This window comes from Hyperolius riggenbachi, chromosome 10, assembly GCF_040937935.1.
Source record: "Hyperolius riggenbachi isolate aHypRig1 chromosome 10, aHypRig1.pri, whole genome shotgun sequence".
Taxonomy (NCBI): Eukaryota; Metazoa; Chordata; class Amphibia; order Anura; family Hyperoliidae; genus Hyperolius; species Hyperolius riggenbachi.
The window spans coordinates 70346842-70368169 of NC_090655.1; the positions used below are offsets into that span (position 1 = coordinate 70346842).

The 21328-nt window shown below is 44.9% G+C and overlaps 2 protein-coding genes across 2 annotated transcripts in view; one reads left to right on the top strand and one right to left on the bottom strand.

Annotated features, from left to right (window-relative positions):
* LOC137536095 (ATP-dependent translocase ABCB1-like) overlaps positions 1–21328 on the top strand; it is a 152774-nt gene that overhangs the window by 62772 nt on the left and 68674 nt on the right. The window contains exons 10-14 of the mRNA XM_068258131.1: positions 7800–7910; positions 8188–8313; positions 15639–15842; positions 16425–16595; positions 18968–19129. Of these exons, the coding sequence (XP_068114232.1) occupies positions 7800–7910; positions 8188–8313; positions 15639–15842; positions 16425–16595; positions 18968–19129 (774 nt within the window). The remainder of the gene's footprint in view (positions 1–7799; positions 7911–8187; positions 8314–15638; positions 15843–16424; positions 16596–18967; positions 19130–21328) is intronic.
* The window catches only part of LRRTM3 (leucine rich repeat transmembrane neuronal 3), a 349591-nt gene that overhangs the window by 58583 nt on the left and 269680 nt on the right, over positions 1–21328 (bottom strand). The window lies entirely within an intron of this gene.

The following is a 21328-nucleotide window of genomic DNA, read 5'->3' on the forward strand; positions in this document are numbered from 1 at the left end:
GGCAAGAAGAAGAAGTAGTGCCCTGCCCCCAGGGCGTGCCTCAACCTTCAAGCCAGAAGAAGTACTTTGCATGAGAAAATTTATGCGTGCTCAAACACCAAATTTAAGGCCTCTTTTCCACGGACTTGAGCTGTGTGCTCAGCAAGCAGTTACCAAGCAGCAGTGAGCAGATACCAGGCAGCAACAAGCAGTTACCAGGCAGCAGTGAGCAGTTGTGAGAGTTTGAGAGGCATTTCACTGCCTATCAACAGTCCATGGAAAAGAGGCCTTACCCTAGCAAGTCTGGCTTTGCAAATCTAGCCTAATTGGCTATTTATTAGGCAATGCTCATGCAAATGCATGCACAAACCAATACCGCAAAGCGCTCACCCTGGTACATGCTACATTAGCACTATCCAGGAGTGCCACGGGGAGGATTCCCAATGCCCCTTTTTTATACAATGGGGGGGACCGCAGGGTCACAGGCTCTCTCACTGCCTGGATACCACAGCGGCACCCCGGAGGGGGAGGTGTGACCAGCGCCGGGCGCTCAAGTGTGGCCAGCGCCGGGGAGAGCCGTCCGCACCCACCTCCCAATATTAAACGGGCACTTACCTTAACGTCCATTGCGTTCTGCTACATGCGCATTAACTTGGGGGCCCCACATGAGAAAGGAGAGAAGCATGGGTCACCCCAAGCTTTAGAGCTCAGGGCTGGCTCACACACAGCACTGCAGAGGGGGGGGGGGGAGGATATGCGCAGACAACTCACTCCGGGGTTCACACCACCGGAGCAAGCCATCCACCACCTGCCTCCAAAAGGATACAAACTGCACAAAATGCTTCCCATGAGAAAATTAATGCGCATGTAGCAGAACGCAATGGACGTTAAGGTAAGTGCCTGTTTTTAATATTAGGACGTGGGTGCGGACGGCTCTCCCCGGTGCTGGCCACGCTTGGGGGGGGTCGGCTGCGCCACCCAGCCTCCCCCTCCGGGGTGCCGCTGTGGTTCCCAGGCAGCGAAAGAGCCTGGGACCCCGCGGTCCCCCGGTTGTATAAAACGGGGGCATTGGGAATCCTCCCCGTGGCGCTCCTGGATAGTGCTAATGTAGCATGAACTAATTCCTGCAGGGCGATTGCTTTGCGGCATTGGTTTTTGGACCCTGCATAGTTTGGCATGCGAAAGCAAATGCATATTTGCATGAGCATTTCCACATGAATAGCCAATTAGGCCGGATTTGCAAAGCCAGACTTGCTAGGGTTAAACTTGGTGTTTGAGCATGCATACATTTTCTCATGGAAAGCCTACTTCTTCTTCTTGCTTGAAGGTTGAGGCACGTACTCTATTAGATAGATAGATGCGGCGTATGCTACGACGCGGGTTGGCTAGTTCCACAATATTTTCCTTAGTCTGGGAAAAGAATCCTTTTTGGCACAAGGGGTAAAAAATATAGTCCTTCACAGGGCAATCCACTCGAGTAGAACACTTGATAATTTAGCAAGGACTGTGCATCTAAGATACCACAACAGTATTTTGCAGTTCAATTGAGAGTTTAAATCCTTATTTGCACTAAGTACAGAGACATTCCTTATTGAAAGTAATTGAAACACTTCCATCACTCAGTTTTCATGAAAATCACAAATATGGTCATAAAACATCAACAATACAAATCTTCATGTTACACATTCTGAAACATCGGCAAGAAGAGAAGGTAGTCTGGCACTGTAGCTTTTAATGTTCATCAGCAAACATTCATAGGTGAAGACAATGATGTGGCATCAAATAACAAATTTGTACACTGTGTCACAAATACTCATCGTGCTGCTGCTGCTGAGGTGAGGGAGGGACGTCCGTGGGCGCCAGTGGGTGCATGGCCTTACGCCGTTTCGCTATGGAATAAGCCTTGCTTCTACCGAGGCCTGTTACACATTCTGACTTGGAGTAATAATAATACTTTTTTAGGCAAATACACTAGTTGGTTTCGGACCTATGTCCTTCATCAGGCCTTAAGTATAAAAAGATTTTTATTTCTCCTAAGACCGAAGGACAACCTCCAGAAGAGGCTAAATTAATGCACAAAATTAATATAGTGGACCATCTGTACCAACCAGATTAAATCCAGTACCAACTGACTGGCACCACAAGGATAATTTATGCATCTGACCAAGGGCCTGATTCACAAAGGGGTGGTAACTTAGTTAGCATGCCTAAAAACCCATTAGCACCCCTAAATCCCCTTAGAGCGCGCTAAGTTTCACGTGCTAAGTTTGCGCGCGCAAAGTTTAGCGATGCGTGCGAAACCAAAACATTGCATCGGGTGCATCTGACACGTCACGTGGTGCGATGTTTTGGCATCGGATGTGACTTTTTTGGCGCACCCAGTGCGACGTTTTGTGCGCAGCGCTAAACTTTGCGTGTGATCAGTAAAAGCTTTTAGGCGTGATAACTGAGTTAGCACCCTTTTGTGAATCGAGCCATAAGAGAGCAAGAGTGTTCTCAGGCATCATTGATCCTTGTGGAACATACAGTATATACTCCTCTAACAGCCCTAAAATCTCAGACATCATAATAATAATAATAATAATAATTTTTTTGTATAGCGCTTTTCTCCTGTCGGACTCAAAGCGCTTGCGAGGCAGCCACTAGAGCGCACTCAGTAGGCAGTAGCAGTGTTAGGGAGTCTTGCCCAAAGAGCTCCTTACTGAATTACTGGCTTACTATTATACTGGCTTATTATTATAGGCATGCAGTTTCTATGTTCTCCTTGTGTTTGTGTGCTTTCCCCCTGGACACTGGCTTCTTCTCAAATCCCCAAAACATACTAGTAAGTTAATTGGTTCTCTCTGAAATAGTGGGATGATTGAGAGAAACAGAAGTAGGCAGCACCGAGCCATCCAAGTGTGACGTGCTCCGGTCATTGTCCCTCTGTCTCCAGGTTCAGCATTGGAAGTGGGAAATGAAGAGACCCAGCACTGTCTTCAATAGTATTAAAGCTCTTTTATTAAAGAGAGTCTGAAGCCAATTTAAAAACTTGTTTTTACCTGTTCTTTAGGTTAAGGAATATGGACAGTCCTAAAACACTGCATTTCCACGGCAGAACGAAGGTTTTATACTTCCCAAATCCCGGGGCAAAAATCCACAACTTTCAAAGTCATGGATTGTGCTGCCCAGGGAGGCAGAGCTTAGCGCTGTAGCTCTGCTTTCATTAGCGTCAATCCTCCACTGATTGTCACCTCTCCCTGCTGCTCTCAGTGAAAGAAGACTGAGAGGAGCGGGGAGAGGCGGCGATCAGTGGGGATTGACGTGAGTAGAGGCAGAGCTACAGCAGAAAGCTCTGCCTCTACCAGGAAGTGCTCCACCATGGAGCCATTCAGAATGGCCAGGATGCCCTGCTGTCGACCAATCTCGCTGAAGTCCTAAACTGATACACACCCCTTACAAGATGACCTTATGGGGAACTTTATCTACTAAAATGCTCCAATCACCATGCAAAGAACAAGAACACTGACCAATAGGATCAGGGAATGTCCAAAGTCAAAAAACATCAGGCGCATGATGTACGCCTAAATATGCAATACAATGTGCATGCGGTAAATAAGGCATATGCGTTTTATGTAAAAAAATGTATGCGTATATACCCGGAAGCGCCAATCGTCACAACCACAGACGTACCAATGCAATCACCTAAACCGGTAACGCGAAAAAAACACCATATCAAAGACTAGAATTGGTATCCCTCATCCCATGACTCAGGTGAATGAAGGTAGAGTATGTAAACAAAAAGAAATATATATTCTCGTGTCACTGTATGGCGGCCACCTAGATGGCAGCCAGACAGCGGGCAAACGTACCCAAAAAATAATAATAAACAATATTAAAAATAGTAGGATGATGTGCAGCTAACAAATTAAAAGAAGATGGTATAGAATATTAGCAGAAGAAGAAAAAAGTACACATGGCCGGCCTTTGACCTTAGCGACTGGAGCGGTCGCTCAGGGCGCCAGCTTCCAGGGGGGCGCACGTGATATGCATTCAACTGGCCCTGGCCGCATTTCTACCTGTCTGCAGACTCCAGGTCGGTCTGTGGCTGCTGCGAGTGGTAGCTCCGCCCCCTGGTGCCGCTGGATGTGATGGGGGCGAAGATTCCAGGAACCTCTTGCCAAGTCTGTGTGAGCCGTGCAGGCCAGTAGCATCGCCCCTTGCTCACAGGCAATGTTTGTCTCTCCTGACTCCTGGCCATCTTCTGTCCCCAGCTACAAGCAGAGAAGTAGGATTCCGGTTGGGGAAGAGTGTGTGGGTGGGGGGGGGGGGGGTGCCTATATACGCTAAAGGGGGATCTGCTTGTATACTATATCTGTTTAGCTATATATACTAAAAGAGGGATCTGTTTATATATACTAAAGGGGGGTCCTGCCTATATAAACTAAAAGGAGGGGGGGATCTGCCTATATACACCAAAAGGTAACTGCCTATATACACTACGGCGTTTTAGCAGGGGCAAACATGCCCATGTTGAATATAAGGTAAAAAGCGATTTTTAATCTCGCTTCAGAGTCTCTTTAAAGGGGGATCTGCCTATATATACTAAAGGGGGAATCTGCCTATATATACTAAAGGGGGAATCTGCCTATATACACTAAAGGGGGAATCTGCCTATATACACTAAAGGGGGAATCTGCCTATATACACTAAAGGGGGATCTGCCTATCTACACTAAAGGGGGGATCTGCCTATATACACTAAAGGGGGGGGGGGATCTGCCTATATACACCAAAAGGGATCTGCCTATATACACTAAAGGGGATCGTGCACATGGGCGTGTGTGTGCATGCACTTGCGCAAAGTGGATGAATGGTGCGCCAAAATCTGGTTATGCTCAGGGCGCTGTGAAACCTAAGGCCGGCCCTAAAGGTACAGGAATGAGGAAAAATACGTAAGTAATTACAGAGGAGGATGGAAGTATAAGAAGAAGAAATAAATATATACTGGTGAAAAAGAATCATACAGAAAATCATGGGTCAGAAAATATTTCCAATTAATTTTATTTGGATATTTTAACATATTGGCCAGTATTCAATTCATTTTTCTCCTGAGTTTTCTCCCAGGATTTTAGGAATAAAATACTTTCAATGGCCCTAGTGAGCAAGTAAATACCATCAGGATAAGGATAATAAGCGATGGGAGAGGATTTTCTGCACCTCTTTAACCTCCCTGGCGTTATGATTATTTCCGGATTTAGGGTTTAAAAACCATGCCATTTTTTCACAAGCTTTTAGACCCTAAAAACAAGGAAAAAAAAACATACCACAGAGAGATCTGCAGCAGTTCCTGCATATAACTCACTCAGGCACAGGATTACCGCTCTGAGCTGCGGATTCCCACCTCGAGCCTGATTTGGGAATACCACTGAGGAGTACTGATTAATGTTTTAGACTATGTGGGTTGGTACTGCTCAGGAAAGAAATACCCCATTGTCAGAGGCTCCAAGTTCTGTGCGGAGCCCCAGCATACATACAAGAGAAGGGATTAATAAGTCTAGAGGGCTGGGGTGGGGGATTGGTCATGCTTTTTTTTTTTTAAGTCCCACACACTGTGCATGCACATGTGCACACCTGCACACTTCTTTCCAAAATGTGGTCGCTGCTCAGTGCACTGCACACATACTTCCTATTTATTTGGTACATAATGCAAACCTGCTGTCCATATTTCTTCAAGATACGTGTTTCACCTTCTAAGCCTCAGTATGATATTGAGCAATAATACTAACTTCCCTGTTTCTCTATCCTTCGCCTAGGGTTCAGCAACTCATTTCTTTCTATCTAATTCGCTTCCTTAACTGCACCTTCCATCCTTTAACTATTCTCTTCAAATGTTAGAATATGGGTATATTATAGCAGTCAAAGAAGAACTGATTTATACATGCCCTAAAGGTTTGGAAAACTGCACAAAGCTGTGGTTGTGCAGCCACTGATTCATTTCTCAGCATCTTGCTATTCTCTTGAAGGACCCAGGAAAGGGTTACAAGCCCTTATCACCTGTTAGCAGAACATTTTTTAACTCTAGGCAAGGTTTGATGATGCCCATTATCTTCACAATGCATGTGGCTTTAGGCAAGTAGAAAAAAAAACGACTGTGTTATTTTAAAGTGTTTAAAATAGTATCGGTGTCATTGTGGCCAAGCTTAAATCCAATGGAAATTAGTGAATGGCAAACCTGAACTAAAGAGTGGTGACGGTACAATTCTATGGTAATGAACAGACAAAAGGGACGGGGGGGGGGGTGACTTATTTAAATTGGTATAAAACTCAGCATTTCTTCTTTGCTCCAAAAGATTATTTATAGCCTTAAAACTACTACCACAAAAAAATAAAAAAAATGTAGCAGAACAGTATTCAAACAGTTAAACCCAGCACGTGGTTCTGAAGTGGAAAGCTCCTTGCTTGCTTCAGTGGAAAGCTTCTGGCCGCATCTGAAGAGGTTATAACATTATCTTTTGTTAACTAAATGTCTCTGACAACGGAATGTAAACTGAGCTCTCTCTGCTTCTAGTAATATTAACATAAGTAAAGTGCTGAAGCTGAGCTCTCTCTGCTTCTAGTAATATTAACATACGTAAAGTGCTGAAGCTGAGCTCTCTCTGCTTCTAGTATGTGTACAGTTGAAAAGTTATCTCTAGATAGATTTTAATATACAGTATAAATACAGCAGCTATGCAATAAAGTGCAATGGCAGCTTTCAGAGGAGATAAACTGTACTTTGGGACCTTGTAGCTTGAAAACAGAAAATATTACTTCTGCACAAAAGCAAATAGGGTAACTGTGTGGGCAATAAAAAGTAGGAAAACACATTTTTACTAAATGTTATCCCATTTTAACCACTTGCCGGCCGCGCACTCATAATGCACGTCGGCAAAGTGGTAGCTGCAGGACTAGCGACGCACATCTGCGTCGCCGGCTGCAGGCTAATTAATCAGGAACCAGCCGCTCGCGCGAGCGGCTGCTTCCTGTCAATTCACGGCGGGGGGCTCCCTAAATAGCCTGCGGGCCGCCGATCGTGGCTCGCAGGCTAAATGTAAACACAAGCGGAAATAATCCACTTTGTTTACATTTTTACAACGCTGCTAACAGTAGCAACGTTGTACTAGATCAGCGATCCCCGGCCAATCAGCGGCCGGGGATCGCTGTCACATGACAGGCAGGAGCCTGTTAGAGGCTGCACAGGACAGATCCGCTCCTGTGCAGCCTCCGATCTCCGGGGCAGGGAGGGAGAAGAGGGAGAGGGGGAATCCTGCGGTGGAGGGGGCTTTGAGGAGCCCCTCCCACCACCCACACGCATGCCGGAGCGATCAGACCCCCCCAGCACATCATCCCCCTAGTGGGGCAAAAAGGGGGGCGATCTGGTCGCTCTGCCTGTTGTTTGATCTGTGTTGGCGGCCGTAGAGCCCACCCAGCACAGATATTCTAAATCAGCGCTGGTCCTTAAGGGGGGGTAAAGGCTGGGTCCTCAAGTGGTTAAAGGCCATTTTGATAAGGGCCATTTTTTTTTAAAACTCTTATCAGGCAATATTTGTGGTGCCCCTGTTGGACCAGCTGTCCTAGGACATGACCCATATGGCTTATACATAGCAAAGTGCAAAGTTCAGGAAACCACATAAACCAATATTTTACTCTGTACCATAATTGCTCATTAGATATTCGGCTTTTACTGTATTTTGCACATTGCTGTTTGCTTCAACTGCTTTTATTTTCTAAGCAATAGCATTTTAATGCCAACCGCTCTTCAAATTTTCATTTATTTTTACAACTCATTTTTTTCCCCAGCCTCGGCCTATTGACAGCAGCTCAAATGAAGGGCACAAGCCAGATAAGCTGACAGGCAACATAGAGTTTAAGAACATCCATTTCTCCTATCCATCCAGACCAGATATACAAGTAAGTATCATTTATATACGATATTAAGGGATTACATGCTTCTGAAACTAATATAGATGACTTATAGCCCATCTTTTCAATCACAAGGCTAAGGTGTTTAATGGTGCTTGCGGACATGGCAATCCAAACATTCAATTTATAGCCAGTTTAATCCCTTTATTGGGTTGGACTGCAAAACTTTTGCATTTAAAAAGAAATCAGGATAAAAAAAAAAATACATAAAAATAAGGAATTTATTTTTATTTATGTTTCTCTATGTTTTATTTTATTTCTGTAGATTTTAAAGGGATTGAAGCTAAAAGTAGAAGCTGGGAAAACGGTTGCTTTAGTTGGTTCCAGCGGCTGTGGAAAAAGCACCACAATTCAGCTTCTTCAGAGATTTTATGACCCTCTTGAAGGAGAGGTATGAATACATTTATACTATTTAGGTTTGATGACCTGTTATTCTGGGAGCACGGTGGCGTAGTGGTTAGCGATCTCGCCTTGCAGCGCTGGGTACCCGGTTCGAATACCGGTCAGGGCACTATCTGCACACTATCTGTGTCAGCATGGGTTTCCTCTGGGCACTCTGGTTTCCTCCCACATGCCAAAACACATACATATAGGTTAATTGGCTTTTCCTTGAATTGGCCCTAGACTACGATACATACACTACATGGATACATACATAAACATATGACTATTAGAGATGGGCTGAACTGTTCTGCTAACAAATAGTTTGCGGCAAACAAGGGCTGTTCGCATTAGCCCCCTCAGGTGAACACATGGCGTGTTCGATTTGTCCCCTATACAATATAATGGAGCCAAAATGTGACCCCTCACCTGAGAGTCAGCAGACACATGGCAGCCAATCAGTTATCCCTCCCACCTGGACCCCCTCCCCCAGGGAGAGTATTAGGTAGGCCTGTGTTCTGTGTCCTCAGTGCAGATTCTTGCTACTACCACATTCTCCTGAACAGCTAAGCCCTTCTTATGCTGGTACATTGTTTTTCTTGCTTTTGTATTGCTGTTCTGTGATCAGTGCACAAGTTAACTGTTGGAGACAGGTCTGCTGGTTCTAGTAGTGCAGTGACCATAACCCAATAATCCTTCACCACCACTACTGGCATCTAGTATCCACTACTCCCCCTGTATAAGGCCTCAGTGCAGAATCAGAGTTCTTTTGGTCACTTAACTATCAATAAACTAACTCCATACTGACCATAAACATAAAAACATAAACATACATACTGACCATAGAGGCTGGAAAACGGTGATCGCCTGCGCACAAGCACGACGGCCACTACACACCACTACACGTAGACTGCTGCCAAGAGGACTAACATTTATGTCCTGGAGGTGTCAACTAGTAAAAACAATGATTTGCCCACCTGAAGTTTTCACTAAAGCTCTTTGTGGTTGTTTGCGGTGCATTAAACGCAGTGTTTCGTCTGTCAGCGTGTACCAGGCATAACCCTTATGTCAAGAACCGCAAGGGCCGATCCTTGATTGGGTCAATCGCTCAGATTCAGAAACCTGGTCTCGCTGTCACTTTGCGCATAGATGCCCATATGTGGATTTGCAATCTATGGACCGACTAGCCGAGAGGAGCGTTCTGACTCCAAAGGATTCACCCCCCACACACAATTCAAATGCTTGCCACCACGTGCGAGTCAGCGCACGACTGTAACTATGCTAACCAGGGGCGTAACTAGGCCCCACCGGGCCCCCCCTGCAGATTTTCAGAGCGGGCCCCCCCTCCCCCCCCCCCTGGGGCCCGCTCGCGGCCGTTTTGTGGGTGCTGGAGGGGTGGCAGCATGAGGGGAAAGCCTTGCCCACAGTCGGCGGGGAGAGGGGTAGTTCCCCCCTCTCCCTCACCTCGGGGCTCTCCCCTCTGCGCTCCCCTCCAGCTCGTAAGTGTCTGTGGGGCTGTGGTGGGCAGCGGGCAGCGGCGGGCAGATACATACCTGCTTCCGTTCGTTCCATCGGAGGGTTCTCCCTCTAGCGGCTGACGTCACTTCCGGAAGTGACGTCAGCCGCTAGAGGGAGAAGTCTCCGATGGAACGCACGGAAGCAGGTATGTATCTGCCCGCCGCTGCCCGCTGCCCGCTGCCCACCACAGCCCCACACACTTACGAGCTGGAGGGGAGCGCAGAGGGGAGAGCCCCGAGGTGAGGGAGAGGGGGGAACTACCCCTCTCCCCGCCGACTGTGGGCAAGGCTTTCCCCTCATGCTGCCACCCCTCCAGCACCCACAAAACGGCCCCGAGCGGGCCCCAGGGGGGGGCCGGGCCCCCCCGCGGGCGCAGGGGCTGCAGGGCCTATTCCTACGCCCCTGATGCTAACACACTGAGGACACCGTAACTTAACCCTTAGCTGTATGCAGGGATCGGCGCCAGATCTGTCTATCTGTGCCCGATTTAAGCATACGGGTTGGAGATACAAAATACTATAGAACACAAGGTAACGTTTTCGGAGGAGTAAGTGCTATTGTGTATGTTCAGAACCAGGTCATAACCATTAATACAATTTTTAAACATTTTAATAACAAAAATGCATTACACACATTTATATACACTAATTAACATATAAACACAAAGCACTTAGCTTAGCAGTCCTTGTGGGGATATTGAAAGAAATAAAGTCCAGTTCAAGTGCAGGCATTGATATCAGAGTCTTTGAAACAAAGCATATTAAGGTTCATGTCCATGAAATTTGGAGACTGGGAGGGGTTGTTACTGCCCCAACTTTTATAGGATCTGAGTTTTGGGCTGGCTTTACCTGGAAAGTAGATGTGTTTACCCCCTGGTCAGAACAGGTGCAGCCCCTAGGTCACAAGCCGAAAGTACAGCATTTTTTAATAGTCTTTGTGATTCCTCCCCAGATTGCCTTACCGAGGATCTGTGGCCAGATTTGGAACCAGCCAGCGATGCTTTATCGAATGACACAGATTAGCACGTGTGGTCTGCAAGTGATAAATAGCTCAGTTTCCCTGGCAGCTGGACAGCTATACATTGGATTTGCTATTAGGCTGCTTTTTAGGAACCGGAAAATATATTGGTCTTTTGTTTGCGATAACCACATCTTGAATTCTTAACCCCCTTGGCGGTATGAAAAATACCGCCAGGGGGAAGCGCAGCAGTTTTTTTTTTTTTAAATCATGTAGCGAGCCGAGGGCTCGCTACATGATAGCCGCTGCTCAGCGGCATCCCCCCGCCCGCTTCGATCAGGAAATCCCATTCAAAGAACGGGATTTCCTGGAGGGCTTCCCCCGTTGCCATGGCGACGGGGCGGGATGACGTCACCGACGTCAGTGACGTCGGGACGTCATTGGAAGTCCCGGGCCACCCCTCGGCGCTGCCTGGCACTGATTGGCCAGGCAGCGCACGGGGTCTGGGGGGGCGCGCCGCACCGGATAGCGGCGATCGGGCGCGCGGCGGCGGCGATCGGGGTGCTGGCGTAGCTAGCAAAGTGCTAGCTGCTTCCAGCAAAAAAAAAATTATGTAAATCGGCCCAGCAGGGCCTGAGCGGCACCCTCCGGCAGCTTACCCCGTGTCCAGCACGGGGTTACCGCTAAGGAGGTTAATAAAGGAAATTTTGCTATTGTTCAAATTCAAATTCCGGCTGGAAGTTTTAACTGCCTTTCAGGGCAATCTCTGGTTACTAAGGAATGGCCATTTGCTCTCACTTAGGTGAGAAAGAGCTATGAGGAAGAGGATGGGTGAGGGGCCTACTCTAAGTCAGAGTGGGTGATGGGGAAGTCAACGAAGAAGAGAGGGAAAAAAATGAACTTCTTGTACATTTAAACAGAACCGACTTTCTGCTCTGCTTTGCAGAATGATACAGAAAAGCTAATCGTCTCGACTTCCATATCGTTCATGACACCTTATACTACCTTATCGCTGTGTACGCATATTGGATGTTTTAAAGCGCTTAATTCTACAAATTTAGAAATGTATTGTGATTTCTGGCCTTTAGAAATTAAAACCTGACTCTGCATCAACTATGTAATTTTTGGTGGGACTTTTGGCATGGATTCCCCTCCAGCATGCAATGGTCCAGGTGTTAGGCTCCTTAAAACAACTTTTCCTCACTTTCGTGGACAGAAACAGTGTAGGTTTTAGAATTTGCCTGCCCATTGAAATCTATGGCGATTCGCAGATTTGCAAACTTTTGCGGAAATTCACGGTCGAAGTTCGCGAACCTAAAATTTGATGTTCGGCCCATCACTAGTGACTATGGTAAAGATTAGATTGTGAGCCCCTCTGAGGGACAGTTAAGTGGCAATATACTCTGTACAGCGCTGCGGAAGGTGTTGGCACTATATAATTACTAAATAATAATTCTGGAGACAGTTTTGTTCCAACCCTGCCATCTAAAGATTCTCAAAGCTGTACATCCAAACTTCAGTGTTGTGTAATTATGTTGGAACTTACGCAAGAAATATAAGGCCATATAGTGGAACACAATCATACAGGATACACATTTGTGTCTTTATTATCCTGGTTTTAGCATCAAAAATAGTTCTCATATCTATATCTCATATGTAATGCTGTATGCTGGTTTGCGATCCCAGGGTTTAGGCTAGATTAGGCTTCGGTAAAGTACTATGGCAGGATCCAGCCCGTGTGTGTTCTGAATACGGGGCCCCCGATAGAGGGCTGGATTCCTCCCCTCTTCTGACCACCCTCCCACCCAGAAAATGTATGTGCCATGTGTAATGAGAAGTTTAACTCACCCAGTCGCATGTTCCAGAGGCGATCTCCATGGAAACAGCGGCGGCATGTGACCTGCCATTATTACGTGACGACGCCATCAACATGGAGATCGCCACTGGAATGTGCGATTGGGTGAATTAACCTCTTGCTGACCATGTTACGCCAATGGGCATGGAGGCGGCGGCAGCCCCAGGACCGCCTAACGCCGATTGCCGTAAGGTCCTTGGGACGGGGATTGCAGGATATCGCCGTCTAATAACCCTGTACAGTCCTGCAATCTAAGGCAGCGCTGTACTGGGGACAGCCACGTGACACGACTGTCCCCTCCAGAGGCTCAGGGGTGATCCGCTGTCATAGGCTGAAGCCTATGACAGCCGATCACAGTGATAGGCTGACGGGCCGAGGGAGGGCAAAAAACAAAACAAAAAAAAACACAATTTTATGTAAAAAAAAAAAAAATATATATTTATAAAAAACAACAAACAAACATTGGAGGAGCGATCAGACCCCACCAATAGAGAGCTCTGTTGGTGGGGGGGAAAGGGGGGGGGGGAATCACTTGTGTGGTATGTTGTGCGGCCCTGCAGCGAGGCCTTAAAGCTGCAGTGACCCTTTTTGTGAAAAATGTCCTGGTCTTTAGGGGGTTGCTGCAGTCCTCAAGTGTTTGGGAGGGAGGCAGATAAGAATGCAGGAGGAATGGGGGAGGCATGCAGGCAGCTACAGGAATGCAGCCCACAGCCAGTAAAGTTTGCCCAGCATTGGTCTGCTGGGCAAACTTTACTGCCATGCACTTTGCATCTTTTCCGCCATGCACTCTGGAAGATCATATCATGTTCCTTCTTACTTCAAAGAGGAAAAAAATACATTCCACAGTGATTCACATTGCCAGCAGTAAGGATACTGACATCTCTGATAACTTTTAGAATGCAAATCAAAGTTAGGTTTGATTTTACAATGAGCAAAAACTGACTAAGTAATTTATAAATAAATAAAAATAAGCACATTTATTTTAAGCTGTATAAACATGTTTCACCCCATATACAGTAAAAAGACTCTGTCAGTGTAGCCGTGAGGCTATGACAATTTGTTATTTTTCTGAATAATGATGCACTTTATTGTTAAGCACTGTCAGCACCTTTGCACCTGTTCATATGTATCCCTGACAAAGCCCCTTTTTATATGGGGTGAAACATGTTGAGTTGATGTTTCATAGTTGCAGGGCTGGTTTAAGCCACACGGTGGCCCTGGGGCAAAAGTAACTTGAGGCCCCCCTAACCCCCCCCCCCCCCCCCCCCCAGCGAAGTCAGTCCCCGAACCGACTGCTGCCCCTCATGGTCTCGCAAAGACTTCTCCTATGGCCTCCCGCACATTGTGTAGCTCAGCTGCCTTGTAATAACTCACCTGTATCAGCTGCTCCATCCTGTGCTTTGCCTTCAGCCCTGCTGCCTGTGTCTCCTCCATCCGGTACGTTATGTGTAAATAACATGCACAGGGTCATAGAGGCAGGCAGCGTGGCTGAAGAGGGAGCACGGGATGGAGCTGCTGCAGGGACAGGTGAGTTATTACAAGGCAGCTGGGTAGGGGTGTAACTACATCAGGCCCCTCTGCAGAGATTTGTTGGTGGACACCCCCCTTGGGCCAGAACAGAGACATATTAGCAGAATCAATCTGAAATACCTGGCATACTTGTATAATTTCTTCTCTTCCTTGTTACTATCACTCTGTTCCCTATATGCACCGTGGGGTTGTCATGAAAAGTAATTTTGTTGTGTTACACAATGACAATAAAGTGAATTGAATTTAATTGAATCAATCAGTAAAGAAACTAAGAGTGTTGCCTAAGTATGTCCCACAAAGCTACGTATGCCATGTTCCAACAAGCTATTCAGTCAACTATTCAGACATTTAAAAAAAATCACCAGGATTGCACTTTTATTTAGCTTTCCTGTATAACAAGAAGACACTAGGGGAAGCACTAGGGGAAGAGGGAAACAAAGGTGAATGAGGGAGGGCTGCTGTACACCAAGAGGGCTTCTGAGCGTTTTTCAAATCAACAGTGATTTGAAAAGCACTTGGCTAATGTTACCCTATGAGGGTGTTCCCACAGCAGCGTAGCATTTTTTTGAGTGATTCATTCAAAAATCGCTCTGAAAATCGTTTCACAAAATTGCACTTACAAATTGCTAGTGATTGCTATTGTGATTTTGGTGTGTGCTAGCCCAGAGAGAGGAGGAGTGGAGAGAAATTGAGAATAGCCTGAGAATGAGCAGAGAGCTTATCTGTATTGCAGTCTCACATCACACAGAGGCTACTTTCCTGTAATAGGACTCCTGTGCCTGCTGGTCTCTTACACACATCAGAAAGCAGCCCTCCTGGAGTCTAGGGACTGTCAAAAACCTTTCAACTTGTATAACACCTTATCCACACATGCAGTCATTATAACATTGGGAAGAGACCAGACAGATTTTTGCCCACGGACCCTCCAGGCAAGCTCTGCATCATGCTGTGTATATATATCAGCTTGCCTGTCCTCCAATTGCACTTTTATCAGCTAGCCTAGTGTTTCACATGGCCTTACACCAACAAACCTGAATACACCAGACACCAGACCAGCCCTAAATCACTGAATGAAAGGTGACCTGGGGAGAGATTGCCCCCCTTTCCTCCTGGCCAGTGTGGGCCTGCCTGCCACTGAGCTGAACATGCAGGCATATGGGAACAGTCAGAAAGACCACCTGGGGGGCCCAGCAGAGGTCAGAGGCCCTGGGGCAATTGCCCCCTTTGCCTCTATGGTAGCACCGGCCCTGCATAGTTGTAAACATTATTCTGATCTAGGCAGAGGGTCTTACCATATTGGTCGCTCTAATTGATGAGATACCGACAGATAGCTTGTTACTTAATCCCCCCTCCCCCAGAGCACTATTTAAGCAACTATTTGATTTTAAAATATATTTAATAAAAGTAAATTTTTAAGTGTTCTGTTTAAATTGTGTATTGTTTAGAATCAGATTCTGTATTGTTATTTATTTCAGGTGACTGTGGATGGGCATGACATTCGCACACTCAACGTGAAGTGGTTACGAGAAAACATTGGCGTTGTCAGCCAAGAGCCTATTTTGTTTGGAACAACAATCAGAGAAAACATTCGCTATGGAAGAGAAGATGTCACTGATCCTGAGATTGAGCAAGCCATCAAAGAAGCCAATGCCTACGACTTTATATCTAAACTCCCAGATGTAAGTTATTATTGACTGTTTACATTGTGTATAACAAACACGAGTAACACAATGTGACTGCATAAGAATGTCACACAGAAGCAGAGTAAAATACACATTATTTTATGTAAAGGAACTGTGGATAATATTTGTAGGTACTTAGGTAATAGTGCAGGTGATTTCCATGTTGAATATTCTTAAGTAAGGTTTAAAGGAATGAACCTGAGGCTTGGTTCACACCATGCCAGAGTGGTACTACTATATCCATATTGATGGACTTGCTGTATTGCTGACGTTATGCCATGTTGTGTCCATTGCCACTTCGGGAATGGTGGTGGGCCATTCATCACATGCAAGTATCCAAAAAAGGGCCGAGCACCACTCTAACTGAAACTTTTTATTGCTCCATAACCGTATACACACAATTGATTGTAAAACCGATGATCGTTTCGGGGCCACACAGGGCCCCTTTGTCAAGGCACAGTTACGATCTAAAAGGATCAAGAAAATTACAGCATGATCATTTTTAATCTTTAATAATCTCCAGCTGTAGTAAATGAAAACCAATATGATGTTGTTCATTATTTTGATATCTCTATCCAGGGTTTGGACACCATGGTGGGAGAGAGAGGGGCTCAGCTCAGCGGAGGACAGAAGCAGAGAATAGCTATCGCTCGAGCTCTTGTACGTAACCCAAAAATTCTGCTGCTTGATGAGGCAACATCAGCGCTGGATACACAAAGTGAAAGCATTGTGCAGAGTGCTCTAGATAAGGTAATAAGAGGCACTATTTGTATTTCAACATTCATTAACAAATATGTTGATTTCCATGTGTTGCTTTCCAAAGGTTCAAGGACTTTTCCAGCGGCCCCTACTCTATGGAACTCCTTTTACCCATCGGGCTTGTCCCCCTCCTCGAATTCATCCAAGCGAGCCTTAAATGATTTGGGTCCCTTGCTGCAGCTCCAGTTTTCTCCAGTGTCCCACCGAGGGGTTGGCATCTTTTGCGCGTGCGGACGCCCACGTCATTGGGAGCATACTGCACCTGTGCAGTACCACTGCACAAGCGCAGTGTGCTCTCGTGATGTGGGTGTGTTCTTGCATGGGGTGGGCGCACGCCCACGCATGCACAGGAGATGCCAACCTATTGGAGGTCGGCGATCTTCAGAGGCTGCCAGCGAGACACTTGAGAAGACCGGAGCTGTGGCAAGGGACCCAAATCACTTCTTGGGGCTGGAAGAAGCTCCAGATAAATAAAGATAGATTTCATTGCTTACCTTGTTTGTCCTTTAAAGAGCCATCTCTTTACCATGACTTATCTGGCATCTTTATAGCTCCAATTCCCCCCATTGAACTGACATCCTCCTCCCCATGTGTCTCACGCCTCCATTCCTTAGAATGCAAGCCTATTTGGCAGTGCCCTCTTCCTCATGTGCTCTTCTCTGCCTCCATATGGAGTCAGTGGTATTATCCACTTAATGTAAAATACTGTATACAGTATATCGACGCCCCTGCAGACTTCATCTTAGCTCCAGGGGCGTAGTTATACATATCTCGCTGCGATTGCCGTGGTCCGTGCTCCCGCTCACTCGCTGTGCATGTTCTCACCACCGCCCATTAGTAGGGAGATCAGTGAATGGGAACACAGTTCCCATTTTATTGATATAAGTCCTTGACTCCCTGTGATCAATGAAACCGGGATCAATGAGATGCCATGTGCATTGACAAAACAGGAAGTGAAAGCATACACACGTTACTTCCTGTAATGCGTGTATGTAGTAAAAGTTACACATAAAAAAGGGGGGGCATCTAGTGGCCAAATAGTAAAATGACACCTACATACACATCCCATGAAATGCAATTACATAAAATACCCATGAATTAATCCCTTACTTCCCCTCCCATAGTTACCAATATCAAACACTTTTATATAAAAACAATACATTTCAAAAACACATAATTAGTAACCCTATGGACTCATTTTTTATTTATGTCATCAGGGTATTTTACTCTTAGTTTTGGGGGAAAAAAAGGTTTGCAATTAGTGACAGACAAAACTGAAAAAAATACAGCTTTAATTCCCCCCCAAAAATATTATCGCCATACATTGTGATAGGGATATAATTTAAATGGTGTAAAAACCGGAACAAATGAGCAAATACAATACGTGGGTTTTAATTATGGTAGCATGTATTATTTTAAAACTATAAAAGCAGAAAACTGAGAAAAAATACATTTTTCCATTTTTTTTAATTATTCCCATTAAAATGCAGTTAGAAAAAAAAATTCTTAGCAAAATGTACCACCTAAAGGAAGCTTAATTGGTGTAAAAAAGAACAAGCTATAGATCATTTTGTTGTGATAAGTAGTGATAACGTTTTTCACAAATGAAAATGAGGGGTGCTAAAAGGAGAAAATTGCTCTGGTCCGTAAGGGGAAAAAACTCTCAGTGGTGAACTGGTTAATATTATCTATATTTATCCCTACCTTGCAATTTGCGCAGCATTGTTTACCATTTTATTATGTTGTGTACCATTGTTTAGGGCTGTAATGTCCCCATGTGATATTGTTCAAAGTTGTATTGTCTCCTCTACAGTTGTACCGTGCTGCGTAATATGTTAGCACTTTATAAAAAAAAAAAACAATAATAATAACATAGAAACACCATATAGCATGATGTAGGTGGATCTATGTACCATACCTTATCTTCTGCCCCCACTGTCAGTCCCCTCAATGGCTTCCTATAATCCAGAGACTACAATTCAAGGTATCAAGCCTTCAGATCATTCATGTCCAATCTGCAATTCTTATCTCGTGGTTAAAAACACCCTAAATCCAACTTTGTGTTAGTTCTCTGACGTATTAACATGCTCACTTATCTCCTGATCTCAGAACAATTTCCACACCATTATGCCTGATACACACCTTACAATTTACCGTCAGATAGATGGGCCGAAATGTTTATCTGATTGATTTTGTATAGACGTGATCAGAAAATTGATCAGAAAAACTATTGGAAAACAGATCGGATCTATCGGAAATAATCGATTCAACTCGTCTATCTGATGGGAAATTGCATGGTGTGTACCAGGCATAATAGACCTTCTAGACATCGTATAAATCATTTTCTTTGACCCATGTTCAAGGCTAGAGCTGGCCGGACCACAATCGTGATTGCTCACCGACTCTCCACCATCCGTACTGCTGATGTCATTGCCGGCTTTTACAATGGGGTCCTGGTGGAACAAGGAACACATGAAGATCTAATGCATAGAAAAGGTGTTTACTATTCCCTTGTTATGCTGCAGGTAGGTTGACTATGATCACTGTAGCGCCAGCACCTCCTCATTCGTACTGTCAACTCCGACTCTTTGTGACCTTATGTACCTTTTCATGCTGGATGAGTCTGCCAATCACTGCTTCAGTCTATCCTGTATAATATACCCTTGTTCCTGCGTCCTCCTCCGTCCCTGTGTCCATGTGTCCGTTGTGCCTGGCGTGCATGCAATGTCAACATTTCTTTGAATCAGGGCTGGATTTAAGCCAAGGCCTCCTAGGTCATGGCCTAGGGCACCACAGGATCAAGGGTGGGTGGGCAGCAAGCTATACTAGGGGGAAGGGAAGGGTCATCTGGCTATCTATCCTGGAGGGAGGGGGGGGGGTCTATTCTTCAGGCTATCTACACAGAAAGGGGAAGGATCATCTGGCTTCTTATACTAGAGGGAAGGGGGGTCATCAGGATACCTATACTGGAGGGATGGGGAGGGGGTCTTAAGTCTATTTAAACTGGAGGGGGGGGGTCATCTGGCTATCTATACTTGAGGGGGCAGCTGCTGACAGTGGCCTTGGGTGGTAAAAAGTACAAATCCGCCCCTGCTTTGAATACCTTGGTTTGTATTCAACATCAGTAGCAGCACCTATTCAAACAAGTTATATCTTATAAATTAGCCACAATGCAACAGCATTGACAAACCTCAGAGTACAGGCAGAATCTCCTTCATGATATATATATATATATATATATATATATATATATATATATATATATATATATATATATATATATATACTAGCTGATGGCCCGGCGATGCCCGGGTATGTTGGCTGATGTTGGCTCCACCCACTTTTTCTAACACTAACACACAATTACTCAATTGCTTAATGACCTAGTTTGTGAGCTTTCCGGTCTTTGGCATCAATAATTTGCATTGAAATGAAACAAATCTGATTGGCTGTGGTTCCACCCCCTTTTCTGAATTCTGGCTTGGGGCTTGTGCCATTAAAAGTGCAAGAATGCCAGCAATTAAATATTCCCCTAGAAAATAAATAGGTGAATTTTGATTGGCTTTTGTAGGCTCCGCCCACTTTTCTGAATATTAATCCCAGTCACCGAGTGACCAACTGCGTAAAGTTTGAGAATCCTACCATGAACAGTGTAAGAATGGCTGCAGTTTACATTTTCCAAGTGAAATTTGTATTTGTCACTGATGACCCAACATTGTCCGAGTACATATTTGGCTGGTGTTGGCTGTGCCCACTTTTTCTGACCGTAACACACAATTACTCAATGACCAAGTTTGTGAGTGTTGCGGTCTTTGGCATCAATAATTTGCATTGAAATGAAACAAATCTGATTGGCTGTTTGTGGCTCCACCCCCTTTTCTGAATTTGAACCCCAGTCACACAATGACCAACTGTACCAGATTTGAGGCTTGTGCCATTAACAGCGCAAAAATGGCAGCAATGAAATATTCCCCTTGAAAATCAATAGGTGAATTTTGATTGGATTTAGTAGGCTCCACCCTCATTTCTGAATAGTAATCCCAGTCACCCAGTGACCAACTGTGCAAAGTTTTATAACCCTAACATTAAAAGGGTAAGAATGGCTTCTGTTTGCATTTTCCTAGGAAATTTGTATTTGTCTCTGCCCACTTTTTGGTTATGGGAATGAAAACTATCCTATATGTTATTCCAGGTAATTTACTATGTGTGTGCCAAATTTCATTCAAATCCGTTCAGCCATTTTTACCTGATCGAGTAACAATCGTCCAAACATCTGAACTTTCCCATTTATAATATTAGTAGGATATACAGCATATATGTATATATATATATATATATATATATATATATATATATATATATTATTTTTGAAAGGGGCACAGAAGTAGAAGATAATTCTGTAGAGAAGAAGGAGAAGGAGGCTAGACCAGGATTCGGTTAGGTTGACAAAGAGATTATTGGCTAGTCTGGTGCCATTAGCTGATGAATCAGAGTTATTATAAAAAAAACTGTAGAAAAAAGGAATATTGAAGCAAAGGGAATATTAAAGTGCAGACTGTGTGCTTTTAATTTTGTATAATGTTATGTACAGTATATCTGTGTCATAATAGACAAAGACTCAGTAAAGTATTGCTCACACACTAGATGCTTAGAGCTGCCTTGACTAAGTTCCATCTAGACAATGTAGAAGGCTTGAGTCTAGCAAATAGGGGAAGATGGTAGAT